This window comes from Arvicola amphibius, chromosome 9, assembly GCF_903992535.2.
Source record: "Arvicola amphibius chromosome 9, mArvAmp1.2, whole genome shotgun sequence".
NCBI classification, from domain to species: Eukaryota; Metazoa; Chordata; class Mammalia; order Rodentia; family Cricetidae; genus Arvicola; species Arvicola amphibius.
The window spans coordinates 32,885,139-32,904,886 of record NC_052055.2 but is presented as its reverse complement, the minus strand read 5'-3'; the positions used below and the strand labels follow the sequence as shown (position 1 = coordinate 32,904,886).

General features: G+C 45.8%; 1 protein-coding gene across 1 annotated transcript in view; it reads left to right on the top strand.

The window, feature by feature from the left end:
• The first annotated feature begins 1,214 nt into the window (after positions 1–1,214).
• The window catches only part of LOC119823663 (maestro heat-like repeat family member 5), a 55,101-nt gene continuing 36,567 nt past the window's right edge, over positions 1,215–19,748 (top strand). Inside the window, exons 1-5 of the mRNA XM_042055716.1 lie at positions 1,215–1,288; positions 1,673–1,854; positions 2,735–2,880; positions 3,637–3,765; positions 19,576–19,735. Coding sequence (XP_041911650.1) covers positions 1,215–1,288; positions 1,673–1,854; positions 2,735–2,880; positions 3,637–3,765; positions 19,576–19,735 — 691 coding nt within the window. The remainder of the gene's footprint in view (positions 1,289–1,672; positions 1,855–2,734; positions 2,881–3,636; positions 3,766–19,575; positions 19,736–19,748) is intronic.

Below are 19,748 nucleotides of genomic sequence, written 5' to 3'. Positions count from 1 at the left end.
CAATCTCACTACCATGTCAGCAGCTCACCAAGGTCACAGGATTTCGTGGTTCCCACCTGAAACTGGGTTGTGGCCCATCAACCAGCTTCCATAGTCAAAGGTTCACCCTGTAGGTTTTCCATTTTTTGGGGACCATTGTCCTGTACCAATGTTGTCCACTGTCTGATGACAATGATCTTGTTTGTATTGTGGCATAATTTGCATAATACAAGAAGGAAGCCTGGTCCTGGTTGCTCCATCATAGATACACAGATGGCAGGAATCAGACACGGCATGACAAGTGTCACATACGAGACAATGGATAAATAAACATTAGAGACTGCTACCTTCTAGGATAGCCATGGCAACTTTCAATACGTTCATGACGACTGCCTTCTAGTACACCTCAGGATGACTGCTTTATAATATGCCTCATGATCTTCTTGTTTAGTCTGCAGATGTGTTTATCCTCCTCATTTGTGGACCTAAGGAGCATCTAGAATAGACCTTCCCCCATGGACGTGTGCAGAACTAGAATTACACATTAACAAGCAGATGGGGTCTTCTTGAAGCAGGGAACAGAAGCCAAGATGGAGTCATGGGAGAACTAGATTTGAGCAGCATCCAAAACAAGAGTATCTTTCTTCCGGCCCTTTGTGGCAACTGCCAGTCTGGGGAAATACTTCCACACTTTTGCAAAACTGAAGGACTTCTGTGTTCCTACCCCTACTGCTCCTGCAGATCTGCCCACAGAGAGACCCCTCAGGGAACATCTGGTTAGTCAGGGTATTCCCTATGCCACTCTGAAAACCCTGGCTCTACAAGTCAATAGGATAGAGCTGGGGTCAGATTTTGAGCCCTTCTGGGTCCTTAGCTTGTCTGTCTACCACCCCTGCTGGGCCAGGCTGTCTTCTCCAGACCTTTAGTTTCTCCACTCAGGAGACTCTTTTGTGCAAGGCACTTTGATAAGACCCCAGGAATACAGATGTATACAATAGGGATACACGCCAAACATTCCCATGGGTGGGTACACACAACAGGCATACAGGTCAAACACTGGCTGATCATAAAACTGTGAAATAATTCATCTCAATTCAATTATCTGGTATTAGGATCTTACCACTTATCAAAGATGAAAGCAAATTAGTTACTAATTAGATGGATGGGCTTGTTTTCCACCACAATACAATTCAAAGTTGTGCTGATTTGATACCTAGGTGCTGAGTAAGACTGGCATGGGACTATCGGAAGCCTTTATTCTCTATGGCACTGTGTACAGTGCAGAGTATGTGGGTGGTGTGTTCTGGATGTAGGCTGCAGTGAAGTCACACGCCGCAGCACAGGCGAACAGTTTCAGAAAAACACCTCCAATGCATAGCGTGTTTGATTTTGAATTTGTTTTTGGTGTTGTATGTTCGGAAATCTTTCACGCTAACAAGGTTCTTGGAACTCCAACATGTAGTTTATGTGGCCCTATGGGGTCAGACCCAGTTTAAGAGCTTTGGCTTATTCAGCAGTGTCCTGGAGCCTCGAGGCACGTGCACTCTGGGCTTGCCAGCCCACTAAACAGAAGGACAGACGGCGTGGAAGGACACTGCAGAGCTTGGCCCAGAGCAAACTGTGCCGACGCTCCCTGCACTCGAACACACGTAAGCACACGCGATGTTTACACGTGGAACTTGCTCCATTTCAGAATCTTCTCCCACGTTTCTGTTTCTGCGAAGGAGTCACTGTGCACCAAGGAATCTCAAGATTATGCCTCCTGGGACAGACAGTCCCATCCTGCCACCATCGTGCTATGCAGATCCAAGAGCAGCCAGGCTTCCCTGGTGCCCAAGGAACACCAGATGTTTATGGAGGAGGCCTACAATTCAGGTGAGGATGCCCTGGAATAGGTCAGGCAGTAGGTCCATCAAATCCCTCCTCCAGAAGCCGTCTGAGGGTGCGGACCAGAAGGAGGCCCTCTCCAGGACTTTATGCATCACAGAAGTTGTGAGCAGCTGTCTGTGAGACCCCTACCTTGTTCTTGCCTCCTGGGGCACCAAAAAAAGAAGTCAAAAATTGTCCCCTCCTCCTCTTAACCACACTTCCTCCCAACCACACCATTTTACACCTCAGAGCTTCAGCTTAGACCTGCACCCCCTCTTTCTGGAATGCCTTCCTCTTCACCCCAATGCCAAGGGGTGACAGGTGACTGGATAGACAGTGGGGGAAAAAATCAAAGAATTGATGTATAGAATGATAAGGAATTGATATATGGAAAGATAAAGAGATGGTTTTTGAGTGAATTTATGACTATATGTGCAGATATATTGTTAAATTGATCAAAATGTATATGAATAGATAGTAGCTAGCTAGGTGGGTGAGAGGACTGGTCAGTGGATGAATTTATGAGCGCATGAGTTTATGGGTGGTTAAACAAATGTGAGAAGGACAGGCAGGTAAATGGAGAGCTGGATCACTGGCTATGCAGAAACAGGGATGAGTGGATGGGTGGGTGTGTCGATAGATGGGATATGAACACAGGGAACTATGAATGAGAGAATAAGGATATGCCAGTGAGCATACATTTCTGCTCTTCCCCCCAAAAAAACCCCATGAGGGACTAAGTAAAAAGTGAGACCATCGGACTCCTTGCCGATACGTCCAGCTCTCGCTTTCACTGCGCGCCCGCCCCTCTTTCCCCACCCAACCCTCTGACACAATATGACCTCTGCAAGGCCCACCCTCCTCAGACCTCTCTTGTCAACTTCAGCCATCTGCTTCAAGATGCTGCGGGACATAGGCACCTCAGACCCTCTGCAACTAAAGTACATCACCAAGAAGATGAAGAAGATGTCTCAGAGGTCCCCCAGCTTGGTGATGGAAAGCATCCATGACTACTTCAAAGACAACCCAGAGGTGCTATTTCTTGGGACCCTTGAGCAGGCGTGGGAACATAGTGGACGGTTGGATCCCAAGTGGGGCTCCAACCCTGAATCCTACATAGGACAGTTGTACCATTTGGGTAAAAAAATGGTGCAACTCAATCTCCTTGTGTGCCAATAGACTAAATAGGGAGGAAGGAAAGTGTACTCATGTGGCCTCAACATGCTCAGAGCACTCTTGTGAGGTAGAGGTTATGACTCTCGAAGATGAGAAACTATGGCTTAGGGAAGAGAGGACTCACCTAAGGGGACACAGAACCAGTAAATGGTAGAAACTGATGGATAAATACGTGGGGGGGAGCAGTGGACAAATGGGTGGGTGATGGATATAGTGATTGATAGGGAGATGAGCTGATAGAGGGAGGAGAGGAAGGAGGTGTTGGGTAATGAGTAAACACGGGGATGGATACATTCATTTATGAATGCTTGGATGCGTGGATGAGGAGAAACCAGCCTAAGTGTTGATAAAAAGATGGCCTCCCTTTGGAGGTGAAGTTTTTAAATCCCACAGCAGTAGTTTCCTGAGGACAGAAACAAGCTTTTCTTCCTCTCAGGTCTGTAGGCCAAGCTCAAGGGTAGCACAAGACAGGTGTCCCCTAAGAATTGCCAAATGATGTGTCCTCGTGTCTCCCTCCCTCCAACTTCTTGCGTACCCTCCCACCCGTGTTCTCCTTAGCATCCCCTGTACCATCAGACACCGCCGTCCCAACATAACCTCTGTTCTCCACAGATCTCCAACCGGCACAGGTTCCGACTCTTCCAGGCCCTGCAGGCCGTCATTGGAGCCCGTGATGTCTTGGAAGAGACATGGCAGAAGTACTTCATGCAGCTGGCCCTGGAGCACATGACCAAGTCCACGGTAGGCCTCCCTCCCCTAGCACACTGACTAGCCCAAGGACTGTGCGGTTGAGTCATTTGCCTGGAGGTTCAAATCATGCGGGTGCATAGGATTTCTGAACTCTCCCCAGCGTTTTCTGTATGTTCATGTCCTTGAAATGCCTCTCTGTGCAGGATCCTGCTAGATAGGGCCCTAGGGTTCATATGTAAAAACAATAATCTGGCTGTAGCTTCACTCTCTCTCTCAGAATGTCTCCTCTTCACCTTCCCTTTCCTGGTGCCCCACACACCAGCACCTGCCCTGATGCACACACACCAGCACCTGTCCTGATGCACACACACCAGCACCTGTCCTGATGCACACACACCAGCACCTGTCCTGATGCCCGCACACCAGCACCTGCCCTGATGCCCGCACACCAGCACCTGCCCTGATGCACACACACCAGCATCTGAAAGTCCTATTGCAAGTCTCAACTACTCTTCCGGCCCTAACCCAGCTTCAGCTCCTTCCTGCTTGATAGAGACATGCAAACATGGGACTCAGTTGCCCCAGACCACCAAACCAGTTTTGTGAGCCAGAGATCTCAGTGACCCTCCTCTATTAGCTAGCCATAATTGTCTCCGGGGGCCCAGGACAGGTTGTTTTCTCCAGATCCACTGGCTCTGGGAAGCCCCGTGTTGAACTTCTCTGCACAAATGGCATAAATGGTGTTCAGGGAACGGTGACTGTCACCAAGGTTTACCACAGTCCATGCTCTAGCCTTCTATATGTGAGAGCAGGCTTATTGCTCTGTCTGCATCACACTGAAGAGCTCAGAAGGCTAATGTCACATGGAGAATGTTTTTAATACCATACCCACTGCCACATTTAAACTACAGCCCAGCACCCAGCACAATGCCACTCAGGGCTGTGGAAACCATTCCCACACAAGGTCAGGAGACCAACAGAGGGAGGTTCTGACTGAAAGACTATGGGGATGGTGAGTAACTGGGTGGAGATGGACTCCAAGCCATTGATGAGACACAGGTTGGCTGGGGTCCATGGTAACAACGTTATAATCTAAGTGCAATATGATTCTCACAAACCCATCAGAATGTGAAGAACCTTGGTTCCTTGGGTCTTTCGTGCAGCCCTGTGCTCAGCCAGCTTACCAAGTGATTATTATTACAGAAATAGGTGCTTCTGCCCTCACCAAGAGGTTCTTATGCCCAAACTTTACAGAAAGAGGGATGGGGGAGCTCACAGAGTTGGGGGACTTGCTAGCAGACTTGAGCCTCCTGGTTCCCAGGGAAGTCTGAACAGCCTCGATATGCAGAGGGAAATGGGGAGCAGAGACTGTGTCTGCTTCATTCTCTTTTTTCAAGTGTTTCCTGTTATTTCATCATTGTGAAGTGTATTGGACACACCAAAGAACTGCACAGCAAAACCAAGACTGACAGCAAGTGCCTGTCATACCAGCCTATGAGAGGCTGAGGCAGGAGGATCACCATGAGTTTGAGGCCAACCTGGACCACACAGTGTGTTTCAGGCCAGCCTGAGCTATAGAATAAGGCCCTGTCTCAAGAATTTGAAAGAGAAACAGACAAGCAAACAAAAATAGCGTACACATGCAGGTACAGACCTGCTGCAGTAACGCTCTTTGGGCAGGGACAATGGCTAGAGGTCAGGGGTGTCGGTCAGCTTGGGGTGTGATCTGGCTTCTATCTCCCTGGAGTGGACAAGGTCCCTGAGGCTTTCTGACATAAGACTGGGGTTTGGCAAGCTAAGTGTGGGCATGGTGAGGGGGTCAGGGCCACTCTGCGTGTTCCGTCTCTGCATGCACCCAGATGTGCCTACACCTCTGCACCACCCAGTTGTTCCAGGACAGTCGCGGTTTTGGGATTTGGCATGGGCTCATACTATCCAAACAGGCATTCCAAAGACCAAGCTGGTGTCCTGAGGTTGCCCTGGCTCTCGAGGTTCCTATCCCTTCCTTACTGAAGCCTGCTCCCTACAGCCCAAACCACCGCCTTTTTTCTCTGTCTGCTCTTAAGTTGGACATAATTGGCAGCTTCCTCACAAAGAACATTTGGAAAGTACAATTTTGAGTTCTCTGTTTGTAGGAATCTCTTCATTCTCTCGTACCATGGACAGAGAATCACTGTCCCCTGATCTTTGTGCCCTCGGTGTGGTTGTTAAAATCCAGGGCCATCTAAACCCAGGTCCTTCATATATATGCCCTGCTCTTCCTCCAAAAGCCTAGCATGACTTTTTGCCTTGCATGCTCCAGACTTCCCCATAGTACACTGAGTCTAATCACCAAACTAGTCATGGCCACACCTACTCCAACAAGACCACACCTCCTAATAGTGCCACTCTCTAAGGGCCTATGGGGGCCATTTGCGTTCAAACCACCACACCGTGTGTCCTCAATCTGATACCAGCATCTTTTGATTCTGGAAAATTGCTCAGCATCTGTACTGATGACACTATCCCTCTGCCCTATGTCGGTGCCAAGACAGAACTCCCTCTCCATGCTTCTCGTCATCTCCTCTCCTCTCCCCTCCTCACCCCACCTCTTCTCTCCCCTCCTCTCCTCTCCTCTCCCCTCCTCTTCCCTCCTCGCTCCTCCTCTCTTCTCCCCTCCTCGCTCCTCCTCTCTTCTCCCCTCCTCCCTTCCTCTTCCCTCCTCTCCCCTCCTCTTCCCTCCTCTCCCCTCCTCACCACTCCTCTCCTCTTCTATTCCATCTTTCTGTACTTGGAGTTCACAACATTTCAGCCTTTTCACCAAGTACTGTGGCGTTGCATCTAGAACTTTCAGGAGAAAACAATTCTATATTTATTAGTGTATATTCACTGTACAAAGCAACAGGCTTTGCTATGACACATAGAAATGTATGCATCATGCATTTTGTTTTTATTCATCCTTGTTACTCTTTTCTGCCCAACTCCCACTAATGGTCTTTCTCTCCCCCAAGCAGTCTTCTGTCTATTTTCATGTATTTTTGGTGTAGTTTTTTTCAGTCTCGATTCCACATATGAGACAGGCAATAGTCATTCTCCATCTGGCTTATTTTACTTGATCTCCTGTTCCATCCATTTTCCTGCAGAAATGAAAAATGGAAAATTTCACCCTTTGCATAGCTGAATAAAGCTCCATTGTGTGTTTGTGGCATGTCTTCTTTATCTATCCATCTTCTGATGGAGAACAAGGCTGAGCTGGCTGTTGCAAACATGGATGTGCACTTGTCTCTGTGGTATGTTGACGTAAGACCCAGGAATGGTAAAGAGGGGTCATGCAGTACACCTCACTTTGAGTTCTTGGAGGAATCATCACACTGATCCCCACAGGTGCTGCACATGCACAGGTTTGCACTCCCAACAACAGTGTGTAAGCCCCACCCCCAATGCCATCCACACAAGGGCTTGTTTCCTTGATGATACCTTGTACTGGTTAGGTTTTGTTGCCAACTTGACATAAGCTAGAATGGATTGGAAAAATGGCCTGAGAGCATGTTTGTGGGAGGTTGACTTGACTGTTAATTGATGTAGAAGGGCCCAGTCTACGGTGGGTGGTACCATCCCAAGGCAGAAAGCCAGTAGAGCAGAAAGCAGTGAGTGAAGCAGCAGGCAGGGTTCCTCTGGGGTATCTACTTCAGCTCCTGCCCTGACTTCCCTCCATAATGTATTGCGACCTAGAAGGAGAAGCCAAATAAACCCTACTCTACATTCATTTAGTCGCTGACTGGTTCACCAAAGCCACAAAAAAAGCAAACTAGAACACAGCCATTCTTCATGGGGTGATAGGGAATCTCAACATAATTCTGACTTGGATTTCCCAGACGGCTAAGGATGTTGAACTTTTTTTTCATACGCTAATCGACCATTTGTAGTACTGCTTTTGAAAACTGCCTGCTCAATTCATTACTGGATGATTTGTCTTTTGGTGTTTAATTTTCCTCGTTCCTTAGATGCTCTTGATATTAATCCCCTGTCAGATGAATAGCTACCAGTGATTTTCCCCCATCCTGTGGGCTGACTTTTCACCCTGGTAATTGTTTCTTTGGCTGTGCCAAAGCTTTTTAATTTCATGCAATCCCATTTGTCAGTTTTTGCAGTTGTTTCCTGAGCTATTAGAGTCCATTTCAGAAAGTCCTTGCGTCTGCTATGTGAACGCGGATTCCTGGAAGGAAGCTGTGTCTACAAAGGCTGATTAGCTGACTAGAACTTCAGCCACGTGGAGAAGATGGAATCTTAGGGACCCATAGCCTAATTACACTTTATCTTGGGCTATCTTTAGCCTATGGGATAGCGTGCCTTGCCCCCTCTGTGTCAGAACAAATGCCCCATCACTAACAGATAAAGACAGACCGAATATCCTAACAGACTTAAGAAAAACTTTAGGAATGTGTCAACTTACCAAAACCCTAGTTTTCCACCAATCAACGGGATGGGTGTTATCGGATAGCATCTAAGGCCTAAAGCAGAGCTCCATTTTGCTTTAGTTCACCTACAGGCTGTCCCCACCAACCTATTTGGGTTTTCCTTTGTTCTGTCGCTATAAAAAGTTCATGAAAATGCTACCTCATCAGGACATGGGATTTTGAATAACCTAAATGTATGTTCCAGAGCCGTGGTCAATCATACTTTGCTCTAGAATAAACTATCTCTTATCCCCTTTGAGATAAGGTCTCTGTTTTTTTGTGTCAATACCCACATCTTGAATGTTTCCTCGATTTTTTTTCTTCTAGCAATTTCAGATTTTCAGGTCTTCCATGAAGGTCTTTGATCCAGCGTGAATTGATTTTTATACACAGTGAGAGACAGTGATCTAGTTTAAGATTCCCATGTGTGGACGACTTGTTTTTCCCAACACCACTGTAGAAAGCCATCATTTCTTTAACATATGTTCTTGGCATATTTGTTGTAGATCAAAAGGCTATAGACGGCTGTGTGGGTTTATTTCTGGAGCCTCTCTTCTATTCCGCTGGTTTGTTTGTCTGGTTTTGTATCGGTACCACACTAGCGTTGTTACTGAGGCCCTGTAGTAGAATTTGGGATTAGGTATGATAAGTCCAGCATTGCTGACACTGCTTAGGCTTGCTTTGGTATTCAGCATCTTTTGTGGATTCCATATGAATCTAAGGATTTCTCTTTCTGTAAAGAGCATCTATAGAATTTTGATAGGGGCTGTATTGAATCTGTAATCTGCTTTTGGTGATATAACCTTTTTTATAATATTAGTCCCACCAATCCATTAACAGTGAAATGTTGGGGACTGTGGACCGCCAGACCCTGAATTCCTTGTAAACAACTTGTTTTCGTCTGCTCTGAGCAGTCTGCAGCTGCTCTGAGCTCGAGACCCTGATGGCAGGCAGGCTGGTGGGGCTGCATCTGAAAGATCCCAAGAGCTGGGGCGTGGCCAGAGCCCTATATAAGCTGTCCTGAGCACAATAAAGTGGGCATGCTTGGCATTCCTGTCTCAAGGATGTCCCCATGGCCCCGTCTGTCTGTCTGTCTGTCTCTGTCTGTGTGTGTATGTTTTAAAATTTTCAGCCTAGTTCCCATAGCAAGTAGTTTTACAGTGCCTTCTAGTGCCTTCTTTAAACTCTTTATTATGCAGTGTTTCGGTTTCCACGGTCTAAGTCTCTCATGTCCCTTGTTGGGTTTATCCTCAGTTTTGTTAGCTGTTTTTGAGGCTATTATAGTGAATGAGATTTGTTTCCTTGCTTTCTTTCTTTGCGTGTGCATTATCACTAGAAGGGCATTACTGACAGAAAGAGACTGGGTTTTATATGTTGATTTCTGTATCCTGCTATTTTGTCAAGTGTTTGTCAGACCTTGGAGTTTTCTAGTGGAGTCTTTAGGGTCTGTAGTGTAGAGAATCGTGTCGTCTGCAAACAGAATGGAGATAATTTTGAGCTCTTCATTTCCTCCTTTTTTGTCACTTCTGTTTCTTTATCTTGTCTTTGTACACTAACAAGTAATTCGAGCTCTATACTGGATACAAGTGTAAAGAACAGACCTGTTTATCTTGCTCCTGATTTTAGTGGAAATGTTCTCGGTCGTCTTCGTTATTGAATGTTAGCTGTAGGCTTTGCCTGAATGGTCTGTATCACGTTGAGTGATGTTCCTTCTAGTCCTCCCTTCTTCAGAGCTTTCATTATGGAGGGATGTGAATGTATTCAATTGCCTTTCTGCATCTATTCTTGTGATTTCCGTTCCTGATTCTATTTATATCCTATAGACACTTAATTGATTTCAATATATTAAATGATCCTTCCATCCCTGAAATGAAAGCAACTCGATTATGGTATGTGATTGTCTTAGTTACTGCTCTATTGGTGTTGTTGATAGCAACACACTTCTCTCTCTTGGCCTGGTTCCAAGCCCAGCCTGCGGCTCTCCCTGGCAGGTGCACCACAGCTCTGGTGTCCCCAACGCCTTGAGGTCTCCAGTGCAAGCCAGAGGTCACCTTCATAGCTTCAAACAATAGCCTCTCCGGGTGTCCGGGTGTCCGGGTGTCCGTGCAGGGCCTTCCCTGACCCGTGCCTGGGTTCAGAGGCAAATTCCACACCCATTTCCTGTATTCTTTACTCTAAGGCCAGAACCACGAGGCCCAAGTTGTCAAGTTCTTCCCATGGCTGGGGCTGGAACCTGAACCCCTCCTTGAATTACATTTACATCAGCTTTGCTTTGTTGATGGGTTTCCATTGCTAAGCTTTCCTCTAATTCCCTCTCCCAGACTGGGAGCTTACCCAGGGGGCGATATTGCCCCGAGAGCACCACACTTTTTATTCCATTTAACATCGAGCTTTTCTTTAAACATGGTGCTCCCTGGAGCACGGGACTCCACTCCAACATTACCTTTCCTTGTGATCCTTTTCTCCTCAAACTGTGCATTTTTTGTTTCTTTTTGCCCTGTTTGCCCCTTTTCACTGCAGATCTGCCTGGGTAATCACTAGTAACCATGTGACACAACCTGTCCTTATGTCTTGATATCTCCTCGCCAATGATAGTAACCCAAAACTCTTCAATTTAGCCTCCGGCAGATTTTTAGGACAAAAGCAAAAAAGCAGCCACGTTCGTTGCCAACATATCACAAGAATGGTCTGTAATGTTATTCTCTGAAACCTCCTGAGCTGGGCCCCAATACTTCATATCACCCTCAGCCCTTCTGTCTTCCATGTTAATACTAGAATGGCCCAGTAAGTGCCACTTAACACTGTAGGGTAAAAGGGGGCAGCCAAAGAAACCCACTCTGGCTCTGAACCCAGAGCCAGTGACAGAAACACAGGCAGGATCTGAAGTCAGAGCCATCTCTTTCCCTGACCAACTGACCAATCCCTGAGTAGAGAAAACTAACCAATCCCTGAGCAGAAAAATTTCTCCCTGGGAAAACTCCGCCCCTAAGAAGTCCTATATAAGCCCCACTGCCTATTCAGTTCCTGGGTGTCCTTCACCAGCCTGGTAGAGGCAGCTATGCCCTGGACTACTCTTTCCCAAGACTCTCAAAAGATCTTATTTAGCCAGTGCAGATAGAAGAACTTGGCTGGGATGTGCCTTAGGGGACTGAGCCGAAAATCCTTGCTGAGATGCTCCCTTAGGGGGGTGGGCTGAGTAAGGCTGAACAGAAGAACCTTGCTGGGACCTTCTCTTGGGAGGACTGAGCAAAACTAAGCAGAAAAGTAACAACTTTTCGCCAAATAACAATATGATCAGGCCCATCACAGCAATGTACCACTCTCTGGGACCAGCTTCTGTCTAGCTCACTGTCTATGGCTTTGAAGAAACACCATGACCAAGGTAACGCTTAAGAAAGAAAGAATTTAATTAGAGACTTGCTTACAGTTTCAGATTAGCCCATTTTCGTCATGGGGTGGGGGAATTGTGGCAGGAAGGCAAGCATGGAGAAGTAGCTGAGAGTTCTATATCCCAACCAACAGGTACCAGGCAGAGAGAAAAAGAGATACTGGGTCTGGTGTGGGCTTTGGGGAGATCAAAGTCCATCCGCAAAGGCACACATCCAGAAAGCCCACTCCTACTCCCACAAGGCCACACCTCCTGTTCCTTCCCAAGAGTCCACCATCCAGAAGCCAAGCATTCAGATATATAAACTTGTGGGGGCCAATTTCATTCAAGCAACACAATAATCTTAATGTCTTCTTGAATTTGATCTGGTAGTGTTTTATTGAGAGTATTTCTATATTCACTTGGGAAATTGGTCTGTATCTCTCTCTCTTTGTGTTTGTGTGTGTGTGTGTGTGCACCTTTATCTGATTTAAGCATTGTTATGTTTGAGTGTGAAATGTTCCTCATGGTTCATGCATTGAACACTTAGTCCCTAGATGGTGCTTCTGTTTTAGGAGGCTATGGGGCTTTTATGAGATAGGACCTTGTTATAGGAAAAGGGGCCATTGGAGAGCAGGCTTTGGAGGTGATAGAATTGTCCTACACAAGCTCAAGTTCTCTCCGTTTCTAATACACCCAGGATGTGAGGAATCCCACCCACATGTTCTGCCATGCTTCCCCCACCACAAGAGACTATACCCTCTCAACCTGAGCCAAAGTCAACCCATCGCCCCTTGAGCTGGTTACTTTTGCCAAAAATTGTGTCACGTTGGCTGGAGAGATGGCTCAGAGGTTAAGAGCATTGCCTGCTCTTCCAAAGGTCCTGAGTTCAAATCCCAGCAACCACATGGTGGCTCACAACCATCTGTAATGGGGTCTGGTGCCCTCTTCTGGCCTGCAGGTATACACACAGACAGAATATTGTATACATAAGTAAATAAATAAATATTTTTTTAAAAATTGTGTCACGGCACCAGGATAACAATGGTTTGTAGAATGAGGTTGGGGTATTCTCTCCCTTTCTTTGGAATGGCATAACTTGAGGAGCCCTGGTGTTAATTCTTTAAAGGTTCATCCAGTTCTGATATTCCTTTGTTGGGAGAGTCCTCACTGCAGTCTCACCCTCACTGCTCCTTATACATCTGCTTAGGTTGTTTCTGGACACTTGGCTTATTTTGTCAGCTCATATGTTTCTAGAAATGTCTCCATTTCTTCTGAAGTATTCCCTAATGATCCTCTGGATTGCGTTGGTATCTGTTATATTGTCTTTCCATCCCACCCCCCACCCCCCACTCTTCATCTCTAATTTTGAATTGTCTGTTTTCTTCTTTTGGTTAGTTTTGCTGAGTCACAGGGGTCTCCGCGACCTTCATAGCGGTAGAGCATGGTAGAGCTTGGGAGGCAAGAAGGCCGTTCCTGTCAAAGCGACTCGGTGTCCAGGCTGGTTTAAACCTCAGGAATCTGAAGCCCAAGTGGTTTGTCTTAGGCTTATATCAGCACAGCACAATCTGGTGTAAACTATTCTTGTAATGATTAACTGAATCCCAAGTGAACAGCAAGGCATACCCAAATCTCTTAGAGGAAGAAAGTAAGAGAAATACAGATCATCTGTGACTACATGGAAATTTAATCTGTGACTACATTGTAAAGTGCATGTGACATCTCCCATGAAGATGAGTTCTAGCGATTGAGAAAAACAAGTCTATGAGAAGGGTCTGGACGAGGGTCTGGGGCCAAGACAGTCTCTTGCCACACAGATTGCACAAAGGTCACCAGGCTAGAAAGCACATCTGCCCCAGATTTCTGGGCAGAAACACATTTTTCATTCTTTCCCTCGAAGGAAACGTACCGTGTGGTTAACATTCCGGGTTTTCCCCTAGTGCATGTCTGCGAGCACAGAGACCTCTGTGTCTCTTACAGAGAGTTTGTAATACTGCATATCTTTACAAAGAACCAACTCATCACTGCGCTAATTATTTTGTTGTTTTTATTCACCCATCACATTTATTTCTTCCCCAGTCTTTACCCCATCTCTTCACTGTGTGGCTAGCTTGTCCTTGTTCTCTAAGAGCTTGAGGTCCATCCTTGAATTTTTTTATTTGAACTATTTCTCTTCTGTTTGTTGCTGTTGTTTTAATGTAAGCAGACACAAACTTCCCTTTTAGAATCACCTTTGCTGTGTTCTGGGAAGCCACGTTTTATTTTCATTTGAGTTTTAGGAATTTTTTTTTTAATTTCCTTCACAATTTCTTCAGCAACTCCTTCAAGAGTGTGCCATTTTAACCACTGTATGTTTGCTTATTTTCTATAGCTTTTCTTCATATCTATTTCTAGTTTTTGTTCTGTTATGGTCTGATAAGGTGCAATACATTTATTTTGTGTTTTTCTGCATGTCCTGACTTGCTTTATGAACTAAAAATGGGATCTGTTTTGGGGAAAGCTCCATGGTGGTTGAGTAGCTTCTCTTGCTTGCTTTGGGTTTCTGCTGCTTGGTGTATTAACCTCCTCCCTTTCACTTTTCGTCTGTGTACATCTTGGCCAGTGAGCATGTTTCTTTTTCCTTTTTTCCAACAGGACTACTCTCCTTATTAGATTGCTTACGTAGGCTTTAAATATCTCAGACTTACATTTTAAATTTAACTTCTGAAAGCATCATTTAATTTGTCTGGAATGATTCAATCATAAACGTTGCCATTGTTTATAGAATTGCTTAATGTGCCCATATTTTGCATACACATATCTACTAGAGAAAACATACCAGCTCTAGTGTAAGTCAGCCAACACCGTGGGGCTGTATTATATACTTGCCTTCTCTTTTTCCTCACTGATTAGAACTTTAAGTATTTTGAACTTTTCAGTGGTGAATTGCTTTAAAACTGAATAGGACCAGGCAGTGATGGTGCACACCTTTAATCCCAGCACTTGGGAGGTAGGATCCCTGAGAGCAAGTTCCAGGACAGGCAGCGTTACACAGATAAATCCTGTCTCAAAAAAAAAAAAAAAAAAAAAAAAAAAAAAAAAAAAAAAAAAAAAGAACTGTTCTTATTGGGGCCATGTTGAATAATCTTTTTTCCTGATTTTTTTTTACTAAAAAAATGGAGGAGTTTAATATTTCCTAAAGTAGTATTATTCACATATACATAAAAATAATTGTCAGCAAAAAGAAGTCAGCAATTCTGGCTTTTACAGGTTCTCCTGCCAGGATTGATTTACCCATAATGTAAAGACTGAACATTTATCAGTGTTCTCAACTGGCTGCATTGTCTTTAGGAAGAGTGTGTATCTTATTGGCAACAAATCAGTCTTGCTTGTAAATCCAGTCAGCAAGTCTATGCCTTTTAATTGGAGAAATGGGACCATTTATATTTAGTTTATTGTTGAAATGTATTTGCTGATTCTTACAGTTTGGTTTTTGTCATCATATTCCGTTTAGGCAGTGTTCTTTTCTTCCTTATTCATCACAGAAATTTGCTTGTTTATTGAGCTGGGCTTGTTTGGTCATTTCCTACTTCTCATTTATTTGTCTCTGATTAAACTCACTCTTTTCTGAGCTTCTGGATCTGTGATTATCTCATCTTCTGCAGCACTGCCTAGTAGTCATTAAATTCCTTTGGTTTGTGTTTATGATGGAAAGTCTTTATTCCTCCCCTGATTTTTAAAGGTAAAATTGGTGGATATGGCAAGCTTGGTTGGCAGTTTTTACTCTCAGATCTTAAAAGAGGGTGTGAAGCTTCTGCCGGAGGAGTCTGGTGTCAGTCTGATCAACTGGTCTTTGAGATGGCATTTTTCTCTTGAGTATCCAGCTTGTATCTTTGCTCCATAATCCTGGCTTTTTAACTAGTCAGTCTATTTGGAGTTCTAAGTTACTCTTGTTTGTGGATGCCCCCTCTTTCCCTGGATTTAGAAGTTTTCTGCTATATTTCTCACTGAATAGGTTTTCTGTGCCATCTGTTTGTATTCTGGCCCTGTTCACACCCATCAGTTCTCATGTTTGGTTTTGTGATTGTGCATCAGAGTTCCCACAAGTTGTGACTATGCTTATTGGTTTCTTTTATTAGTCGCTGAATATAATATCTCCTCAACCTCGTGTTACATTCCTAATAGTTTTTCTACTACTTGCCCTAATCTATTGCTGATTCTTCCTTTCCAATGTGATCTATTTGAAATACTGTGTTTTCATTTCCAGCATTTCTGTTCAACTGTTGTTTTGTTTGCCCCAGCTTTCTATATATAGATAGAGTGAAAGTAAAATGATTGTGGTAAACAAGAAAGTATGTGTATGATAACAATAAAGAATGAAATAAAGGAAGGGGACAGGAAAGGAAGAAAGAAAGCTTAAATAAAAGAAAATAAGAAAAAAGCAAAGAAAGTAAGGAAGAAAGAGGGAGCAAGAGATGGAATCTGAACAAGAAAGAACAATTTTTAAACAACATTAGTTAAAGATAAACGTAAAATAAAATAAACAATCCAGGACTGGTTGAGTTGGCTCAATGTAAACCTTGAGATCTAAGCTTTATTCCTGGAACCTCCATGGCAGTGGAATAGAAAGCCAGCTCCACAAAACTGTCCTCTGACCTCTACATGCATGTCTTAGTACATGTGCCCACACACACACTAATGATTTTTAAAGACTTATTATTTTTTAATGATATGTATATGTGTATACGTGTATGTGAGTGCAGGTGCCCAAAGAGGCCAGAAGAGGGCGCTGGATCACTGACGCTAGAGTTACTGGTGGCTGTGAGCTGCCCAACATGACTGCTGAGACCTGAAGGTGGGTCCTCTGCAAGAGCAGTGTGTGATTTTAACTGCAGAGCCATCTCTCCAGCCTCCAACCCCCCTGACCTTTTTTCAAATTTTGTAACAAATACACACGAGGTTTTGCAGTGCCCCCTGGGAGAGGAGGGCCAGGGTGGAGCTAAGGCTCTTTCCTGTTTCTCTGCCCAGCTTCTTTCTCTCCTGCCTCTCTCAGGAACCCTGCTGCTCCTCTCACTTGCTCTTTGAAATAAAATCCACCTTCTGGTACCGCGACACCTCTCATTCACAGTTACACACAGGCAGCTTCTAACATGTCACCTTACTCAGAAGTCTCATTTTCAAGAGATCTTGATTTTTTTTTCACAAAATTTTTCCCTGGGTGTTGGGGAAAGCCGACATCTTGTCTGCACTTTCCCACTTCAGGAGCCTGTGACCTTGGAGAGGCGTGGGTGGCTCCCACATCAAGCAGTTCTGTAGCTATAGCCAGCAGCGGGGCATCCCCCAAAACAAGGAGGTTCCGACACTCTGTACCAGGAGGTAGCCTCCGTTCCCTGTGCTGGGGCTCAGTCCCCAGGATGCCCGCCCCCTTTAGATACTGTCACAACCCCAGCTGTCATTCCCATTCCCCTGGCCAATAGTCACTGATGGGGACTCCCACATCCACCTCCTCATCTTCATCTCCTCAAGCAGCTAAGGGAACTCGGGGGAGATGCTCTCAAACATATTTGTTTGTTACAAAAGATATTGCAAAGCATACAGAGGAGCATGCATAGAGAGAGGTGTGGGGAAGAAAATAAGAATCCCTGCCCTTTCCAGGTACTCCCAATCTCCAGAAACTTCTCTGTGTTGAGCTATTAAGGAAGCTCTGTGAACTCTGACCTTTCTGGTTCCTTTGCATAATCTATTTCTGTGCAATGATCTGGCAGGGGGAGCAATCAAGGGCCGTGTACTCAGGTGCTTCCTGTCGCATGTGTGCGTGCATGTGTGCGTGCGTGTGTGCAACATTACTCCTTCCGGAGTCAACCTGGCGGGCGGTGGTGGACACTTTTAATCCCAGCACTCAGGGGCAGAGGCTGGCGGATCTCTGTGTGTTCGAGGCCAGCCTGGTCTACAAGAGCTAGTTCCAGGACAGGCTCCAAAGCTACAGAGAAACCCTGTCTTGAAAAACCAAAATAATTAATAATAATAATAATAATAATAATGAGGAGGAGGAGGAGGAGGAGGAGGAGGAAGAGGAGGAGAAGAGTCATTCAACCCAGACAAAAAAAAAGCAAGGAAAAATGAGGATTTCTGCAGCCTGCACTTTGGGAATGTGATGGTTCATCCTTGCTTGTTAACTTGATACAGTTGGGAACAGGGACCCTCTGCTGTGTGCATGTTTGATTTTCTTGATTGCCAGTTGATGTGGGAGGGCCTAGCCCACTGTGGGCAGCACTATACCTAGGCAGGTGGGACTGGGCTATGTAAGTAGGTAGCTGACTGTGAACCTAGAAGAGGGCCAACAAGCAGTATTTTTCCACGTTTTCTGCTTCAAGCTCCTGCCTTGAGTTCCTGCACTGGCTTCCCTCACAGGGCAGACTGTAACCGACAAGGTGAACCCTTTCCTCCCCAAGTGCTGCGGTCGTGGTGTTTGTCACAGCAACAGAAAGCTAACCAGGACATGGAAGATAATTCTAGATTTTGTGCCGTACCTTGAGGAAGGACCTGTGAGCGAGGAACTAGGGATAGAAGCAAAAGGTGTATGTTGTCACCACATACTGCGTGTCACATTCAGGGATGCCACGTCCTCTCCAGGTTCTGACTTCATGTCTTCTATTTTTGCTTTCCGTGCGTACATATTCACGTGTTTGCAGGTGCCCGTGTGTGCACATGTGCACCCATGCACATGAGAGGCCATGGGTCAACCTCAGGTGACATTCTTCACTACGCCCTGCTTTTTCTATGGTTACTAGGACTTGAACTCAGACCCTTGCACTTTCCACAGCTGAGCTGGCTCCCTGGCCCTCAGAGTTCACCTGATGTTTTCATCTGTGTCCAGCCTCTAGCTTCTCCACAGGTGTTTCTCAGGTGAACTAGGTGGCAGGTTGCGTGGTTTCATCCCTGTCACATCCAGAGCTCTGCCCAGTGTGACTTGTCTCCCAGACTCTTCACTACTCCCCCAGTTCCAAATGTTAGGGAGCCAGGATCATCCTTCCATCCAAATGGAAGGGATGGGGCTGAGCGAGAGGAGCCGGACCTGTGTGCTCCCTGCTGCCGGCAAAGCTCTCTGTTTTCGTCTCCCTTGTCCTTCCGCTCCTGGCTTTCAGAACATGATTGCTGTTGCTCCCTCTTTTTAATCTCCTAAATATAGTTTTAGATGAGGGACTTCTTTTTTTTTTTTTTTTTTTTGAAATTGCAAAATCAGTTTCAATCCAGTGTGTTAACAAGAGGCTCTCGCAGCCGTGCCTATAATAAGCTGTAAGTGGTATATTGATTTCATAGGACAATTTCCTGCATCACAGGAAGAGTGGGAGGGGGCTCAGAAATCTATCCCTACAGATGCTGCCCAGCCATCAAATGCATGCAGCCAGCTGTGCCCTGCTACACTGGCCTCTCTCTAGTCCCACCCAACAGCACCGAGTGGGTGGGAGCAGGTTCGGTAAACCACAGCACACGTGCTGAGGAGAGAGTTGTGTAGCACCCAGCCAGGCTGCAGACACTGGCTCCTGGCTATCTGGGAGTGACCCTCATGCCGCAGACGGGGAGCTGGTTGGCTAGACTCTGCTGTGGAGCCTTGCACACACTGGCTGTCCAGGCCGAGGTCTTCAGGTGGAAACGTGGCCTCTGGTCAAAGCTCATGGTGACAGAGGATTAGAGGGGGTGACGTACTAACCTGCCCAGGTTCCATGGGAAAGGTGACTTTAGCCTGAGGCCCTGTGAATGATGTCGTGAGAACAGGCCTGGGAGTGGGCTTTAAAAATGAACTAAGATTTGGATTGGGACTGGAGCTCCGGGCAGGGACAAAGTAGTAGCAAAAGCTGGGAAGAAAAAAAAAAGGAAAAATAAAACAACAGTGCTTGTGTTCTGAGATTCTAGCCCAGCATCAGAAGTGGGCCCATCTCATCTCAGGCTCCGTTAGCCTGTGTTCTATCCAAGAGATGGCTTAGTAAAGACAATACATGAGCCCAGTGTGGTTGGTCCACACCACTCTCACGCTGTTCGTCTGTCCCCACTCCCCCTGACCACCCTTGCCCGGCCCAGGAACTGGATGATATATACCAGGATGCAGCCAGCAATGTGTTACTGGCCCTCTGTCGGCATTCGTGGCCAGCAGTGGCCAAGCACTTGGAGACGGAGCTCCTGACGGGTGTCTTCCCACACCGCAGCCTGCTGTATGTGATGGGCATCCTGTCCTCCCAAGGTATGTGCTGCCA